Source organism: Trachemys scripta, unplaced genomic scaffold (genome assembly GCF_013100865.1).
Source record: "Trachemys scripta elegans isolate TJP31775 unplaced genomic scaffold, CAS_Tse_1.0 scaffold_26, whole genome shotgun sequence".
In the NCBI taxonomy this organism is placed as follows: domain Eukaryota; kingdom Metazoa; phylum Chordata; order Testudines; family Emydidae; genus Trachemys; species Trachemys scripta.
Window position 1 is genome coordinate 4,849,131 of NW_023260511.1, and position 15,954 is coordinate 4,865,084.

At 42.8% G+C, this 15,954-nt stretch overlaps 1 protein-coding gene across 1 annotated transcript in view; it reads left to right on the forward strand.

The window, feature by feature from the left end:
• LOC117870326 (deleted in malignant brain tumors 1 protein-like) overlaps nt 1–15,954 on the forward strand; it is a 42,735-nt gene extending 26,781 nt beyond the window's left edge. Inside the window, exons 7-12 of the mRNA XM_034757426.1 lie at nt 2,873–2,977; nt 7,027–7,051; nt 8,682–8,734; nt 9,432–9,463; nt 11,808–11,919; nt 15,503–15,954. Coding sequence (XP_034613317.1) covers nt 2,873–2,977; nt 7,027–7,051; nt 8,682–8,734; nt 9,432–9,463; nt 11,808–11,919; nt 15,503–15,519 — 344 coding nt within the window. The 3' untranslated portion in view covers nt 15,520–15,954. The remainder of the gene's footprint in view (nt 1–2,872; nt 2,978–7,026; nt 7,052–8,681; nt 8,735–9,431; nt 9,464–11,807; nt 11,920–15,502) is intronic.

A 15,954-nucleotide genomic window follows, 5' to 3' on the forward strand; every position in this document is an offset into this window, starting at 1 on the left:
CACAGAGTACTCGTCCAAGTCAGACGCTGAGTCTTCTGTCTCTAGAAGCAGCCAGTACCGTTCCCGCTCCCAGCACTGGTCCTGGCACCACAAATCTGTGGACTCATTGATACCGGCCGTCTCCTAGCCACCCCAGTGGCAGGGCCCAGTACAGTGGCCCTTTTGGACTCCTTCAACCTATCATCAGACTCAGGGTCAGGGTTCCTGGGCCACATTGGTGGCATCTGCACCCCATTCCCTCCCCCAGAAATGTTGGTGGCTCGCCACACCCACAGGGCTCCTGAGGACCCCCAATGAGACAGGAACTCTGGGCCGTCACGCTCAGGCACGGCACCCGAACCAGTGCCACCAGTTGTACTGGAGCCACTTCCAGTCACAGGCAGGACCGAGGCACCCAACCCAGCCTCCAGAGAGCGAGAAGGGCAGGAAGACCCGGTCCCATGGGCCTCCTCCTCCTCCTCACTGGATGAGGCAGTGGCAGGCACCACCATCACCCTTCCAGCGATGGACACCAGGACCTTCTTAGGAGGCTGGCCCTAAACCTGAATCTCCAGGCAGAGGAGGTTACAGAGGAGTCGGACCCAACAGTGGACATCCGTGCCCCAGAGGGTCCATCTAGGGTGGCCTTGCCCCTGATAAGAAGGATCCAGAACACTCCTAGGATGCTCTGGCAGACTCCGGCGTCAATACCACCCACCACTAAAGGGGTGGAGAGATACTATTTTTTGTCGCAGAAAGGATACAAACACCTTTTCACGCACCCCCAACCGGGGACTCTGGTGCTTGATATAGCAAACCATAAGGAGTGACGGGGCAGCCAGGTCATGCCCCAAAGCCACAAATGCTAAGAAGCTGGATTTCTTCGGCTGAAAGGTCTACTCGACCAGGGGGCTCCAGCTTCGAGTAGCCAACCAGCAAGCGGTACTCAGCTGCTTTCAATTCCTGGAGCTTGTTAGCAAAATTCCAGGAGTTGCTCCTGGCTGACTCATGTAAGGAGTTTAGTGCGCTTCTCGAGGAGGGCAGAGTGGTCTTGAGAACCTCCCTCCGGGCTGTGTTTGACGCAGCAGACTCAGCAGCTTGGACTATGGCCACCACCATTACAATGATGTGCAGGACATGGCTGCAGGTGTCGGGGATACCACTGAGGTCCAGAACATGATCCAGGACCTCCGCTTGACCATGCAGGCCTGTTCGCCCAAAATACAGACTCTTGCCTGCACAGCCTTAAGGACTCGAAGTTGACTTTAAAGTCTTTGGGTAGCCACACCCCTGGACCCCAAAGAAAGTCATTTAAGCCTCAGCTCCATCTCACTTTTACTGTGGTCCTCCGAGGCGAGACTCGTCCAGGAGACAGGACAAAAAATAATAGGAGGCGCCTGACACAGTCCTCCTCAGGCCAAGGCCAGGGTTCGGCCAAACAGCCCCGAGGCCAAACTTTTGAAGATGCACCTGAGGGCAGAGCATCAGTATTGAACTCGGATCCTTACCCTCCCTTTGTGAATCGTTTCTCCTGCTTCTACCATGCTTGGTCCAAGATCACATCAGATCGCTGGGGCCTGAGCACAGTACGGGTGGGATATTTGTCATAAACATACAGCTAAGGGTAGCATAAAATCCCTCCTTTGCCTGTAAGGGATTAAGAAGCTCAAATAACTTGGTTGGCACCTGACCAAAAGGACCAATAAGGGTAGAAGATCCTTTCAAATCTGTGGGGACAGGTTTTGTTTTGTGCTCTCTTTGTTGTTCTCTCTGGGACAGAGAGAGACCAGGGCAGGAAAAACATCTCCTAAAGCCATATCCACTGGTTACCCACAAAACCAGCCTCCCCCCCTCTTAAAAATTATAGAAGGCCAGAAAGGACCATTGTGATTGTCATAAACAGACAGTTAAGGGTTAATTCTTCTTTTACCTGTAAAGGGTTAAGAAGTTCACATAGCCTAGCTGACACCTGACCAGAGGAACCAATGGGGGGACAAGATGTTTTCAAAGAGGGAGGAGGGAAATCTGTCTTTGGTCTGTTCAGAAAAGTTTGTGCCGGAGTGAAGAATCCAGGAATCAGCCATCTAACATTTCTTAAAAGTAGCAAGTGTTTAGAGAAGGAATGTATTAGATTATGTTTATTTTCTTTTGTGACTTTGTTTTGCATAAGAGGGAGAATCAAATTGTGTGTCTTTGTGTAACTAAGGTTTTTGCCCAGAGGGACATCCTCTGTGTTTTGAATCTCTTGTCTGTGAGAGTAGCTTGCATGCTAATCTCACAGAGGTATTCCTTTCACCCCTTTTCCTTTAATTAAAAGTCTTCTTTTAAAGAGCCCCATTGATTTTTCCTTGTTTTAAGATCCAAGGGCTTTTAGATCTGGGCTCACCAGGAATTGGTGGGAGGTGAATCAGTCTCAATCCTGCCAGGAAAAGGGGGATAAAGACTGGGGAAATATTTGGGGGGGGGAGACAGTTTCAAAATGACTCTCCCATAAATGTTTGTTTAAACTATTTGGGGTGGCAGCAACTAGATCTAAGCTGGTAAATAAACTTAGGGGTTATCTCATGCAGGTCCCCACATCTGTACCCTAAAGTTCAGAGTGGGAGTGACACCTTGACAATGATCATCTCATCTGACCTCCTGTGTAACACAGGACACAGGACCTCCCTGAAATCATTCCTGTTTCAACTAGAGCAAATCTTTTAGGGAAGTGTCCAATCCTGACCTAAAAACAGCCTGTGATGGACAATCCACCACAATCCTTGGCAAATTGTTCCATTGGTTAATTACTCTGACTGTTAAAAATGTGCACTTCTTGATCAAGTTTTTCCTGCCCTTCTTCTCCCTTGTTGTCTAATGAAATGTGAGTATCCATGTTCTTTTCATTTTCTAGGACTGGAAAATGTTACAATATTGGCAATTACAGTTCCTGTTTCGGTGGGTGTGATTTTGGCTCTTGTTCTGCCCCTGGTGTATTACCTTAAGAAGAAGAAGAAAGGTATGTAAACATGGAAACCTCACATTATTCACAAATGAACAGGTATAGGAGGCAAACAAAGGACATAAAAAAAGATTCCCACCTCACATGGTGTTCTCAGACATGGAAAACCTGAAGAAAATAACATTTAAATAATTGCCATATAGAAAATCTGAACCTGAAATGTGAACCCTTTCAGACATTGAGGGTAAAGAGAGCAAAATGGGGGTTAAACTCCAGCTCTGAACTTAATCTTTTGAGGTCCTTTCCAGACCTATGATTCTATCTAGTCCATCCATGCTGGACCATGTAAACCTAGATGATCCCTGGCAGATGTTTATCTAACCTCTTCTTAAAATCCTCCGATGAAGGGGCTTCCACTACTTATCTAGGTAACCTATTCCAGTGCTTGACTATCCTTAGAGTTAGAAAGTTTTCCTAATACCTAACCTTAAACCGCTCTTGCTGCAGATTAAGACCATTAATTCATGTTTTACTTAACAGACATGGAGAACAATTTATCACCGCCTCTTCATAACTTGTACCTAAAGTTTTGGTTTGAGATATATTTTCTGGATCTGATTTGGATTTGGTTTGACATGGAAGAAATCTTGCAAGAACAGCTGATTTTGTGAGACTTGAATGATTTGAGATCAAAATCATATGACCCACAGCTTGTCAGATTTCACCACTGACCCTGAGCCTATACACTAGTCCAGGATTGACCTTGAGTCTGAATTTAGGAGCTGGTCAATATTTTTCAAATTTCAAAAATTGGATGAAAATCCAGATTTTGATATTTGAAACAAACTAGAAAAACATTTGTTAAGGGGCTTATTCCTTCACCCTCTCACTTCCCTGGTCCTTCTCGCATGAACAGAGAGCAACAATACCCGAAGTCCAAAGGCGCAAACAATTTGATGTTTATTGGGGTGAACTTCCAGCAAGCATGATTCCAGTTTCCTTCCTCAGTGTTCCCCTTCCCAGCTCTGACACCACAGAGCCATCCCTTGTCCCATTCCCCTCTTAGCAAAACATGTTTCCAATTGCCCCACCCCCATTCCCTGTTCCCATTCTCCCCCTTACTTCCTGATTGACTGCAGACTATATAGTAAAACTTGAGTTCTGCTTAGCTATACCTTAACCAATCATTTTACTGAAATTTAACTAACCAATCCTAACATACTGTAACATGGTTATTTAACTAATTATATTCCATCATCTTAATTGGTTTATACCCAACAAAAATAATGATACAGCAGACAGAAACAATTACAGAACCAGAGACCATGCAAATAAACATACAAAACAATACAGAAATGAGGATTTTACAACTACATCTATACAGACTGTGGCAAATTGCCGGCACTACTATGATGGGTCTCGCACTCTCTCTTCTTGGGGGGGGGGGTTCAGGGCACCATTTCTTGCCCCTAAACCGGGATATTAACTGTCCCACTAGTGTCCTGGGGCAGGGCCAGCTCTAAGTTTTTTGCTGCCCCAAGCAAAACATTTTTTGGTTTCCACCCCCACAGCCCTGGGCTCGCTCTCTCCCTCCCCGCCCAACTTCACCCTCCTGCCGCCCCAGCCTTGGGTCACTGGTAACTCGCTCCCAGGGTGGTTCATTCAGCAGGAATTTTGGATGTGCACAGAACACAGACAGGATTGGTTCCCATATGGTTACAGAACTGCAGTAATGTGGAACAATTTTCAGCTTGTGTGATTGGAGGATATCTGGATGCATATTATAATACTGTCCTACATAAATAAGGAAAAGTTGAGGTGCCTTTATTATTCTTTTGTTCCATTCTTTGTTTCTATGGGGAATTTGCCAATGCAATATTACTGTCTTCCTTTTAAACAAAGGAAACTAAAACAAAACAAAAAAAACAACAACAAAAACAAACAAACAAGCAAAAAACAATGGCTGTTGAAAATAGCAATTCCAATCCTAATAACCACTGGGAAGCATTTCTTGTTCAATTTATTCTACAGCAAGTTTCTACAGCAAGTTACAGTGGATCAGTATATTTGATTTGGGAGAAATGAAGTAACAGCTGCCCAAATTGAGCTTGAGCACTCCTGAATGTTGAGGGTGTTCAAATCTGGAAGGCAGGTGCTAGATTCCCTTTCTGAATATTAGCTAGATCTGGAAAAGAAAAGTCAATTTCTGCTTCCATGGCTCAGAAGTGTAAAACCTCCTATGTGCCTGGTACTGTACCTAAAGCTGCCCAGGTCCTAGTAGAGCCTCCCCTCCCTTACTTTTCATTTTAAATGCTAGTGGGATCCACATACCTCCCTTGTTAGGCTTCAGATAGAGAGGTGCACTGTCCATTTAGTCCACCCAATTCTTTCTTTGGGGGAGAGCCCAGGGCTGGGGTGGCAGGAGGTGCGGGTGCTGGGGGAGGAAGAAGAGCCCAGGGCTAGGGTGGCAGGAGGTGCGGGTGGGGGCCAGAGCTGGGGCAGCAGGGGATGTGGGTGTGTGTGTGGGGGGGAAGAGCCCAGGGCTGGGGCAACACAGGGCTGCAGGAGGAGCCCAGGGCTGGGGTGGGGGGTGGCAAAAAACCTAGAGCTGGCTACGTCCCTACCATTCACAGCAAGCTGCAACATGAGGTTTCAGTTCCATACTCCTTCCCCCTCCCTTTCCTGTTAATTACAGCCAAGGGAATGCTGGGAAATGTAGTTCTTTCCCTGCTCCAGGGCTGGCTCTATAGGCAGGGAGCTAAGCAAGGAACTACAGCTCCCAGGGCCCCCTGTTGGTTCTCAGCTCCTAGGCTGGATTCTTGCACCCCTGCAAATTTGCCACCCCCAAGCAACTACTTGCTTTGCTGGTGCCTAGAGCCAGCCCTGCCTAGAGAAGGGGAGTGGAGGGGGAGGGACCCGGGCCCACCCTCTACTCCAGGTCCCAGCCCAGGGGCCCTAGGGATAGTGGTAAACCATTTGAACTAGCAGTTCCTTCCACTGGGCTACTTCCCTCTCTTGCCCTTCAGCTTGTGGGGGGCTTCCTGCCCTCCCTCTGCACAAGCCAGGTGTCCCTTTACCTAGGGTCTTGATCTTCTTACCCCACCACAGCACTTCTCCAAACTTTCCTCTGCTTTCCTCCAAACTGCTCTCTGCTTCAATACCAATCCACTCTGTTTCTACTCCTTCAAACTGTTCTCTGCTCCAACATCAATCCTCTCTGCTCCAGCTCCTTCCCCTGTCTGATTGAAGCAGGGGGGTTTTAGTAGGTGCTCTAATTAATTTATAGCAAATTTTCTTCCCTGTACAGGGAATAAGGCTCCCTTCTAACCCTCTCCTGCTGCCCTTTGGCCATGCTGTATCACAAGACATAAGGGTTTCCCAGCCGTGTCTATTGATAAGTGAGTTCTTACCAGACAGAAAACTATCAAACTAAATTTCCTTTTACATCTTCTAGGCTCTTTCCTTTCTCTGGAGGGGACAGGAATATCAGGACAGGATTGTATTCCTAACAGCCCAATAGCACCTTATTTCCATATAACTAGTTTGGAATGTGAGAATGTGACCCTTCACTTCTCAGCCCATGGCTGCCTCGGCTGCTTAACCAAAGGCCTTACTTAGCCTAAGAACAGGGCCTCAGACTGTCACAGTGAGAGACACAGAAAGACAATGATTTTGATTCTTTCTTTTATACCTCTCTAACTAGCTAAGTGATAAAAATACACCTAAATTCTTCAAATATAGGCCTTGCAGACAGGCCTGAATATCTATATCCTAACACCACTCACAAAACTTTTTTCTTGATTTTTTTTATCAACTCTAAGGCCAGATGAAAGTATATGAATTTCAAAATTTTATATTTCAAAAAATCAGGAAAAAACCTAAAAGAGTTTGTGAATTCTTCTCCACCTTTTTGTGATGAGCTCTGATGAACTCTTCGCCTAGCCCTAACCCTAACCTAAATCTTAACAGAACTCCAGAAACAAACCCCTGTCTCCTTATCCCTTAAGTAGTTTGTTTAACTTCCTCTCCCTCTCATTGATATTTTGAGGAGAGGCAAAGAATTTTTCTCTAAACCTTTCTAATTTGTTTTTTGTTTTTTTTTCCAGTTGTAAATAATAGGAGAAAAGAAAGGTAAGAATGGTGTAATTCCATCATACCTCTCACGTTACAGACAGAAAAAGATTAAACCCACGTAGTATACCAACTTGTCTCCAAGTCAGAGGGTTTGGTACCTGCAGCAGCCCCCTCTAAATGGTGATGCTGTTGTGGGATATATGGGGTACTTAAGCTGTCTACCTGGATTATGTTATGGCTCCCCTCATCACTATCGTATCTGAGGTAATGATGATGCTTGATAGCTAGTGACTTCATTCATGAAATCAGGGTCCCTTTGTGTTGGTCACTGAACAAACAGGTAACAGAGAAGACTGTCCCTGCCCCAGACAGTTTAAGGTCTACATATTGTTATTAATCATTAATAGTATGGTTGTTCTTGCTATTGTTATGATTAATCATTGTTATTGCAATAGTGTCTAGAGGCCTCAAACAGGCTGGGCCCCATTGTGCTTGGTGCTGTACAAACACTGAGTATATGACAGTCCCTGACTCTAAGAGTTGCAGTATAAAGGAGTATGAACAAAGATAAAGATTAGCTCCATTAGTGATCTGGTGGCTCTGTCCATCTGTGAGAGTCCTTCCCCACCAAGAAAGCTCCAGCTAACCTGGCGCAAAATCCACTAACAAGTGGTAAGCTTTGCCCATGCAGTTCTGCACTAGTTGTTATGTGCAGGTTGTCAGGGCAGGGTTAAAATATCACAGTTTCCAGCAGAGGCATGTCCCCAGGATGATGTGGCTATGAACTGTCTCCCACTCCAACCCCGATAAGCTGCTTTCTCCTAATCCAGCGGTACTGGGTTGCAAACCACTCATCAGAAAACAGAATTTCTATTGCACAGGAAATTCCAATATTTCAACATTTTTTTTCATGCCAAATAGGAATGAAAAATCAAAATGTTGACGTTTTCTGCAAAACCAAAATTCCCACAAAATCGTTTTGGAAACATCAAAAGGTTTTGCTTTCATAACATTGAAACATTATACTATACTATGACATATTAAATGTATGATTTGTAAATATAGCATATATAATAAACCATTACAATTAACATTTTAACCATCTAAAAGTCACAATGAAATGAATCAAAACAATGTTGAAATGAAACATGGTGGCCTGATTGAAGTGAAACTTTTGAAGTTATTGAAACAAAAAGTTTTAACAGTATTGAAATAATATGAGAAAGTTGGAGTAATTCATTTTGACTTCCTCCAGTCAAAATTTTTGTCAAATCCACATGTTCCCAGGAAACTCTTTCTAGTTCAACAAAACTGAATTTTCCAACCAACTAATTGCTAAGGCTGTGTGTGGCTCCATAGCAGTCTATGTGTCACTTTTCTTGCGTATACTTCTTCAAGAGAGAGGCCTTTAATTTCAAAATTCAGATGTGCAGCCGGAACACTCCATTGGTAGGGACTGTGGTGCTTGGACTGCTTGGATGCAGGGTTACATTCAGCATCCTGATGAGAGAGGGACTACTTGTGCAGTTCAGATGTGGATGCAGATTTGGATTCTAACTCTCCACAGCCTCTATGTTCAGTCTGCGTGAATTTCAGGATTTTGAGCCAGGTCCATCCCTTATTTTAGACGATAAATATGACTCACATCCCCCATTCACTTGTGCAACTTTTCTCTTGTTTTTATTAGGTTGCAAAACCTCTATGGGAAGAACAATAATCCCACTGAAGATCAGTACACGGGTATGAAAATCAGACACATTAATCACTTATTGCTCTGAGCTACGGATGCATTTGCTGTTTGGTTTTTGAAGGAATGGGGGGTTTGATGAAGTTTATGAAGTAATTCAGGGGCCAGGATCTCTGAAAAGTCAATTAAGGACACATATTAGAATAAGTAGAGAAACTATTTCCACCAGCAGCAATTTTTAACTACCAATGGTTCTGTCTACCTTGGCCCTTAATTTATTAGCATGGTACCTAATGCCTTCCTCACTGATTAGAAAACATAACATCCTATTTTGCTCCCTATTAGCAGCTGAGTGGAGGAACTAGGACTAATCCCAGGTCTCTTGACTTTAACTGTAGCGACCAGTTCTCTGGGCCACATTGCCATTTTAAAGCTATGTTGATTATAACTGATTTCAGAAGCAGCTCTATATGAATGAGCATCTGGCACAAATCAGGTCTGGAGTACAAATCCATCCCAAATGCCCTCTTCTGGATGTATAGCTCAACAGGTTGATTTCAATAATCAGCTCTGAGTTTAAATATTTAAAAAATCTTTTGGGGAACTATGTTCTGCCTGTTACATTTGCTGAGACACCAGTTAAACACATTGTAAGGGGACAAATTCACTTTTTAAAACGCCTTACAGCAAAATCTTACCAGAAATCGTGTTATTAAAAAAATTGTTATAAATGTGACTTTTTTTTTACAGATAACAATGGGGTTGCATATTCCCATGGCATGGTGAGTGATTATGTTGTGCTGTTAAGCCATAACAATACACTGAAAGTCTGACATATTACACAGCAATGGTTTCCTGTTTAGATGTATTTTCCTTAAAAAATTATAATAAATTATAATTTCTATTATGATAGTGCTTCAAGGCCCCAGCTGTGATCAGAGCCATTAGGCACTGTACAGATCCATAATTAGAAACAGTAAGTTTGTGAAACAGCTTTTTCGTTTGAGAAATTAGACACAAAATTAAAAATATAAAGAATGGTCAAAATTGAAACAAAGTGTTTCAGATTTGTTGAAAGAGAACATTTTGATTGCTCCAAACCAATGTTTTCCCAGACTTGTGTGTCCCAAAAAAACTGCAAAATTTTCATTTTTCATCTTGATTCTGGATGAAAAAAAATTGAAGTCTCAAAATTTTCCATAGGACAGAAAACCTGTTTTCTGGGCAGCTCTATTTACCAGTAAGGTTTTCATCTCTGGGGGCCCCAGTTCCATTGGGATATCATGTGTTGAGGAATTAAGCAGTTTAGAGTTATATTTCTTGCTATTTAGATATCTAAAAATGATCCTACTGTAATAGCAAGAAAATAGCACCCTGCTATAATTCCTCAAGCTACCAATAAATGTATTAGTATATTACCAGGGTTTCCATAACTAATACAAAAAGTATTAACATTGATATCCATTTTGTGGCCAATGCTTCATAGATCGAAATGTTTATTTACTAATGAATACATCTAAAAATTGGAAGAGCCCAGCGGAGGGCAACAAAAATGATTAGGGGGCTGGAGCACATGACTTATGAGGAGAGGCTGAGGGAACTGGGATTGTTTAGTCTGCAGAAAAGAAGAATGAGGGGGGATTTGATATCTGCTTTCAACTACCTGAAGGGGGGTTTCAAAGAGGATGGATCTAGACTGTTCTCAGTGGTAGCAGATGACAGAACAAGGAGTAATGGTCTCAAGTTGCAGTGGGGGAGGTTTAGGTTGGGTATTAGGAAAAACTTTTTCACTAGGAGGGTGGTGAAGCACTGGAATGGGCTACCTGGGGAGGTGGTGGAATCTCCTTCCTTAGAGGTTTTTAAAGTCACGCTTGATATTCTATGATCCTATGATCTTAGTGATGGCATTTTTAAACATGTATGAAGACAACAGGTTAGCTGAGACTGAATTTCCTTCTCTCCAATAACTAGTACTTATCCACAGAGATTTTTTCACTTACACTCCACAGCAGGACTATATAGTCTTATTTAATTTTTCAAGCCAGAAAGATACAATCTGTACAGAGAGGCATCTCCTTCTGTGCTGATTTCAGCTGGATTCACCAAAGGATTGGCTATTTATCTGGTTAACGAGGGCACCTAGAATTACAGTAGTCAGGTTTATTAATCACCAAAACTTTTGGAAGAAATATAGCTGCCTGCTTCAGAGCATCAACCATCCTGGAACAACTGGGGGTTAGAAGAGACTTTCCCTATGGGTAGATTATTTCCTAGCTCCTTCTTGCAGGATTTCATTTTTATTATTATTATAGCTGGTTGAAAATTTTGTGACTGGACAGTTTTCCCATCCGAAAATGCTGATTCAATAAGATAAAAATATTTCATGGGAATGAATAGATTTTGTTGAAATTTTTGAGAGAATGCTATCGAAACTTTTCATTTCAATATAGTCAAAACTGTGCTTCAACTTTATGGTTTCAACTTTTATGTTAGAGTAGAATAGTCTAGGCATTTAGACATTTATATTATATTATATTATATTATATTATATTATATTATATTTATTTAAGAGTCACAATGAATCATTCCAGCCTTTCAGAAATGAAACATTTTGCTAAGGAGCTTACAATCTAAGGCCTCCATCCTGCAAATTCTTATGCACATGCTTAACTTCATGCTGTGTGTGCAGGCCTATTGAAGTCAATGGAGATGCTTGCAATGTATAATGTAAAACAATACATTCATCTTTGCAGACTGTTGGTCTGTGTAATATCCATTTTCCTCTGAAGCATCTGCTGCCGGCGTCAGATTTGACTAGTTATAAAGTACACATGGGAATGTTGGGGCTGATTAGCTATAGTTTGTACAGTATTCTGAGATCCTCAAGTGAAAGTCACAATGCGGTTTTGTCATTGACTTCAGTGGACCCAGTATTTCACCCAGTATGTTCATTATTTAGCTATTATCAATTAACAAAATTTCCCCTTCACATTTAATAATGGGCATGTTTGATCACTCTCTGAGAGGCTACTTTGGCTGTGCCTTTAAATCTCCTCTTTCTGACAGCATTTCAGCCAGAAAATAGCACCTTTGCACCCAGTTTAACATTCCCCCATTGATTTAAAGGGTAAAGAAGCCCCGGAGCCGATCTATGAAAATTTTGATCTAACGGATATGCCTCCTTCTAAACATCACTCCAAAGAGACGTATGAATCTGTCTTTCCGCTATATGCGAACGGTAAGTGATCCACTCCTCTCACGCCCTCGGCCCGGACTCAGCAAGGGTCTTAAACACTCATATGCATTTTACCAGGTATGTAATTAGTGGGATTCTTCATGTGCTTCAAATTATGCATGTGCTTAATTACCAGGGCCTGGATCCTTGTCACTTATTCATACTGATGTAGAGCTTTCTCCACCAGGAGAAGTGGGGTGAACTTGACCCCTTCTGCCCTAAGCTTGAGGAATCTGATTTTCCATAGAGGTGGGGCAGGAAATAGAACGAGAACAATCAGAGGCAGATCCAGGTCTCGCTCCCTGACCCATGGAGGAGCAGCCTGAATTCATCGCATTGTAAGATTCAGAAGGGTAAACTAGTGGGGAAAATGTTTCCTGTAGGCTGACTCCGACCAATGAGAGATTTTGAAATCTCTGATTAAACGCAAGCTGGAAATAAGGTTCTCATTTTGATGGTGAGGGTGACTCACCCTTAGAACAAACTCCCCATGGAAGTGGTGGATTCTCCATCACTTGATATCTTCAGGTCAAGACCGGACACCTCTCTGGAAGATGCTTTAGCCAAACAAAAGTTTTTGGGCTCAACTGAGGGGTAACTGGGTGAAATTCACGGGTCTGTGCTATACAGGAGGTCAGATTAGATGATCTAATGGTCCCTTCTGGCCTTAAACTCTATGAAACTTGGATCCAAGAAAGAGAAGAGAGACTATAAATATCAGACTGAATGGGTTTTACTTCCAGGCCCTTGAAATCTTTTAGTCCTGATCAATGGAAAGCCTAGCAATAATTTGAATGAGTCCTGGGTCAGGCCCGTTACCACTAGAAGTGTTGCAATTTCCGATTAAGTTGAATTATGGATACCCTGGAATTTCAGAATACAAAAACCAGCCTCCAGATCACAGATATGAATCTGCAATTACTATAATATCATAAAGTTTGTTCTGCTGCCTTTGTGAAACGGGCTGAGATTCCCGTGTCTTTTTTAGGGGCGGATAAGTGGCAAAATAAGACCTGAGCAAATATCTGAAAATGGTGGTGGGGTTTTTTTTCCCAAATATTTGCTCAGAAAGAAACACTGGATTTTCCTTGATGGCATTCTCATCCTTCATATGTTTGCTTCCTGCACCACTCCATTGATGAGTTTGCTTCAGTACGGTCATGGAGTCAGAAAATCAGAAGTAAACGTTAGATCAAGAGAGTATTTCTAATTCAGCCATGAATGTTCACACTGCAAACCTGACTGTTACCCTCAACCAACCACTGAAGAGATTAAAATAATCTGTTAGATTTATATTATCAAATGCAATGAACGTAATGTAAATGGGCTATGCACCAAGAATATTTCGTTGAAATTGTTTAGTTAATAAATTCATGTTATTAATAAATTTGAGATAATCACAATCTGTTTAGCCAATTTGTAAAGAGAAAAAAATTGTCTAACAAGTGAAGACTAATTTTTTAAAAGTGGATCACGATTTTGGGCACCCACAGTGATGCATCTTAGAAAAACCCGATTTTCACAAAATCAGGCCCTTTTCAGGTGTCTTAACATGTGCTTCTAAAATCGCTAGTCACTTTTGAAAATTTAGGCCTAATGGTCCATAAATATCTGCCGAAGATTTAGCCATATATCAGGAGTCCCACCTCCACATTTGGCATCACCGTTTGTAGTCTCACACTTAGAACGGGCAAATGCACTGAAACAGGGCTAGATTCTGCCCTTTTACTTATAGGGAGCACTCATGTGCTATTCGCATAACTGACTAGTAGAGCAAAGTACTTTTCAAAGTGACTAAGAGTGGCAGAACCAGGCCTGCAATCTCAGAGAATCATAGACCCATGGGGTCAGAAAGAACAGAAAGGGTCACCTAATCTAACCCCTGCCAAGATGCAGGATTTGTTGTGTCTAAACCCTCCAAGACAGATGGCTACCCAGCCTCTTTTTGAAAACCTCCAGTGAAGGAGATTCCACAACTTCCCTAGGCAGTCTGTTCCATTGTCCTACTGTTCTTACCGTTAGGAAGTTGTTCCTGAGATTTAATCTTTATCTTCTATGCTGTAACATCCTATCTGGTAGCCTCTCTGGGGGAAGGTTGAAGATAGATAGACGGATTGATAGTGGGTTTGTAAAGGAAATTGCATTGCTTCTGTGTTGCTTATGCAGAGAGAGGATTTCATTCTTGAGGGACTGCACCATGCACCAATTTTACATTCACCTCCAAATAATAATAAACCAATTGCCACACCAAAATTTGCAAAAACTGGGGTTTGGCTCCTAGACCAGAATTTATTGCAGAGGTGTCTGATTTGATGTTCACATGGGGTGAATAAGGACAGACACGGGGATGGATTTTGCATTGCAGGCTGCAACTTTATTAAACTTAATACGGGGAGGGGTGCTATCTGCCATGTCCTCCATACTGTCACCCACCAGGCATTTTAAGTGGTTACAGTGCAATGGTTACAGGCTCCTACCATGTAACCCATAACTCGGGGTAGACTCTCCTCAGCTGATCCCTAAGATTCAGGTTTCTCCTCTGAGTCGTACCACCACCACCCTAGTGAGGGGGACAGAGGGTCCTAGAAGGGGGACCTCAGCTAGGGTGACCAGATGTCCCAATTTTATAGGGACAGTCCCAATTTTTTGGTCTTTTTCTTATATAGACTCCTATTACCCGCCTCCCCGTCCCGATTTTTCACACTTGCTGTCTGGTCACCCTAACCTCAGCCCATAAAAGCCAAAAATCCTCTCTCATGAACCCAAGGCCCCTCAGCAAATTCCCAGGTCTTCTACTTCTAGGAACCTTCCCTTTTAGCCTGTTAACCCCACTGGAAAATGGCTTCAAGTTGCAATGAACTAATATCCCTGACAAATACTAACACAAATAACTAAATCTCACTCCTAATTAACCTAACTGTGCCTCCCAGATACTGAGAGGAAGGCAACAATCCCACCAGGCCTCTGCTAATTTGGCCTGATGGGAAAAAAATTCCTTCCTGACCCCCAAACAGGCCATCGGTCAGACCCACAGCACTAGCAAGACACAGCTCGGAAACTACCATTACAGGGGTGGGGCTGGGGCTGCTGAAACGGAGTAAAAAGAGGCTCCACATGGCCCAAGCTAGGGCTTAAATTAACCAAAGGCAACAGCAAGGGACCAATCAACTTCCCTCTGTCCCCAGCTGGCCAAGAGGTGGATAGAACCTCTGAAGTGAGTGCTCTCCTCCCGTTTTCTACTGGGGCTGTCCCAATCACACTGGCCCCATCAAGTTTTCCACCCAGTGAGGCAGGTGGGTGGCACCATCTCTCACTTTCTCATTTTTGCATGCCTGGAACCAGTGTCCAGACAGCCATTGCAGGGGTCTGAGAGTCCCTCTCGTCCCTTATTCCAGTGTCCAGTCCAAGTCACATTTACATTCTGTCACCGGAATACAGGTTGTACAAATCATATGTCTCTCAGCAACCTTCACTTAAATCAACGGTGTGTTTTGTTTGGGATAGGGTGAAATTCCCTGGGGATCAATGGTGTGAGATCTGCAGGTGGCTAATATGTTTTCCATGTTTCCCTCTCATTTTCCTGTAGACGTGTACAGGCCATGAGAGGTGCAGGATGTTGGAAGATAAGCGTCTCAGTTTAGCTTTTTCAAGGATTGATTTCAATGTGTCGGAGCCAGCAGAAGAGGGAAGAAGAGGACACTCAGGCACTGAAGGAACATTTCAGAAATTTGGAAATATGAAGAATTTTTGGTTTTTGAAGAGAGAAATAAAGAGCAACATGACTTTAACCTATCTGATTTCTTAACTGGGAATGAGGATGTGTGTCAATTTCAGACTAGTTCCTCCTGTGCAAAAGGAAAATGTGAGTTTGATGTAAATAGATGATGCTGTATCATAAATTGTAACTGTATTTCTGTTACATGTATGCTGGGCTGTAATGTATGAGAGGGCTCACTTATTTGATCACATGAGTCAGAATTTTCTTTTTGTTATCTAGCTCTATAAAACTATTAATTTCAATTTCCTCTTTTTCAATAT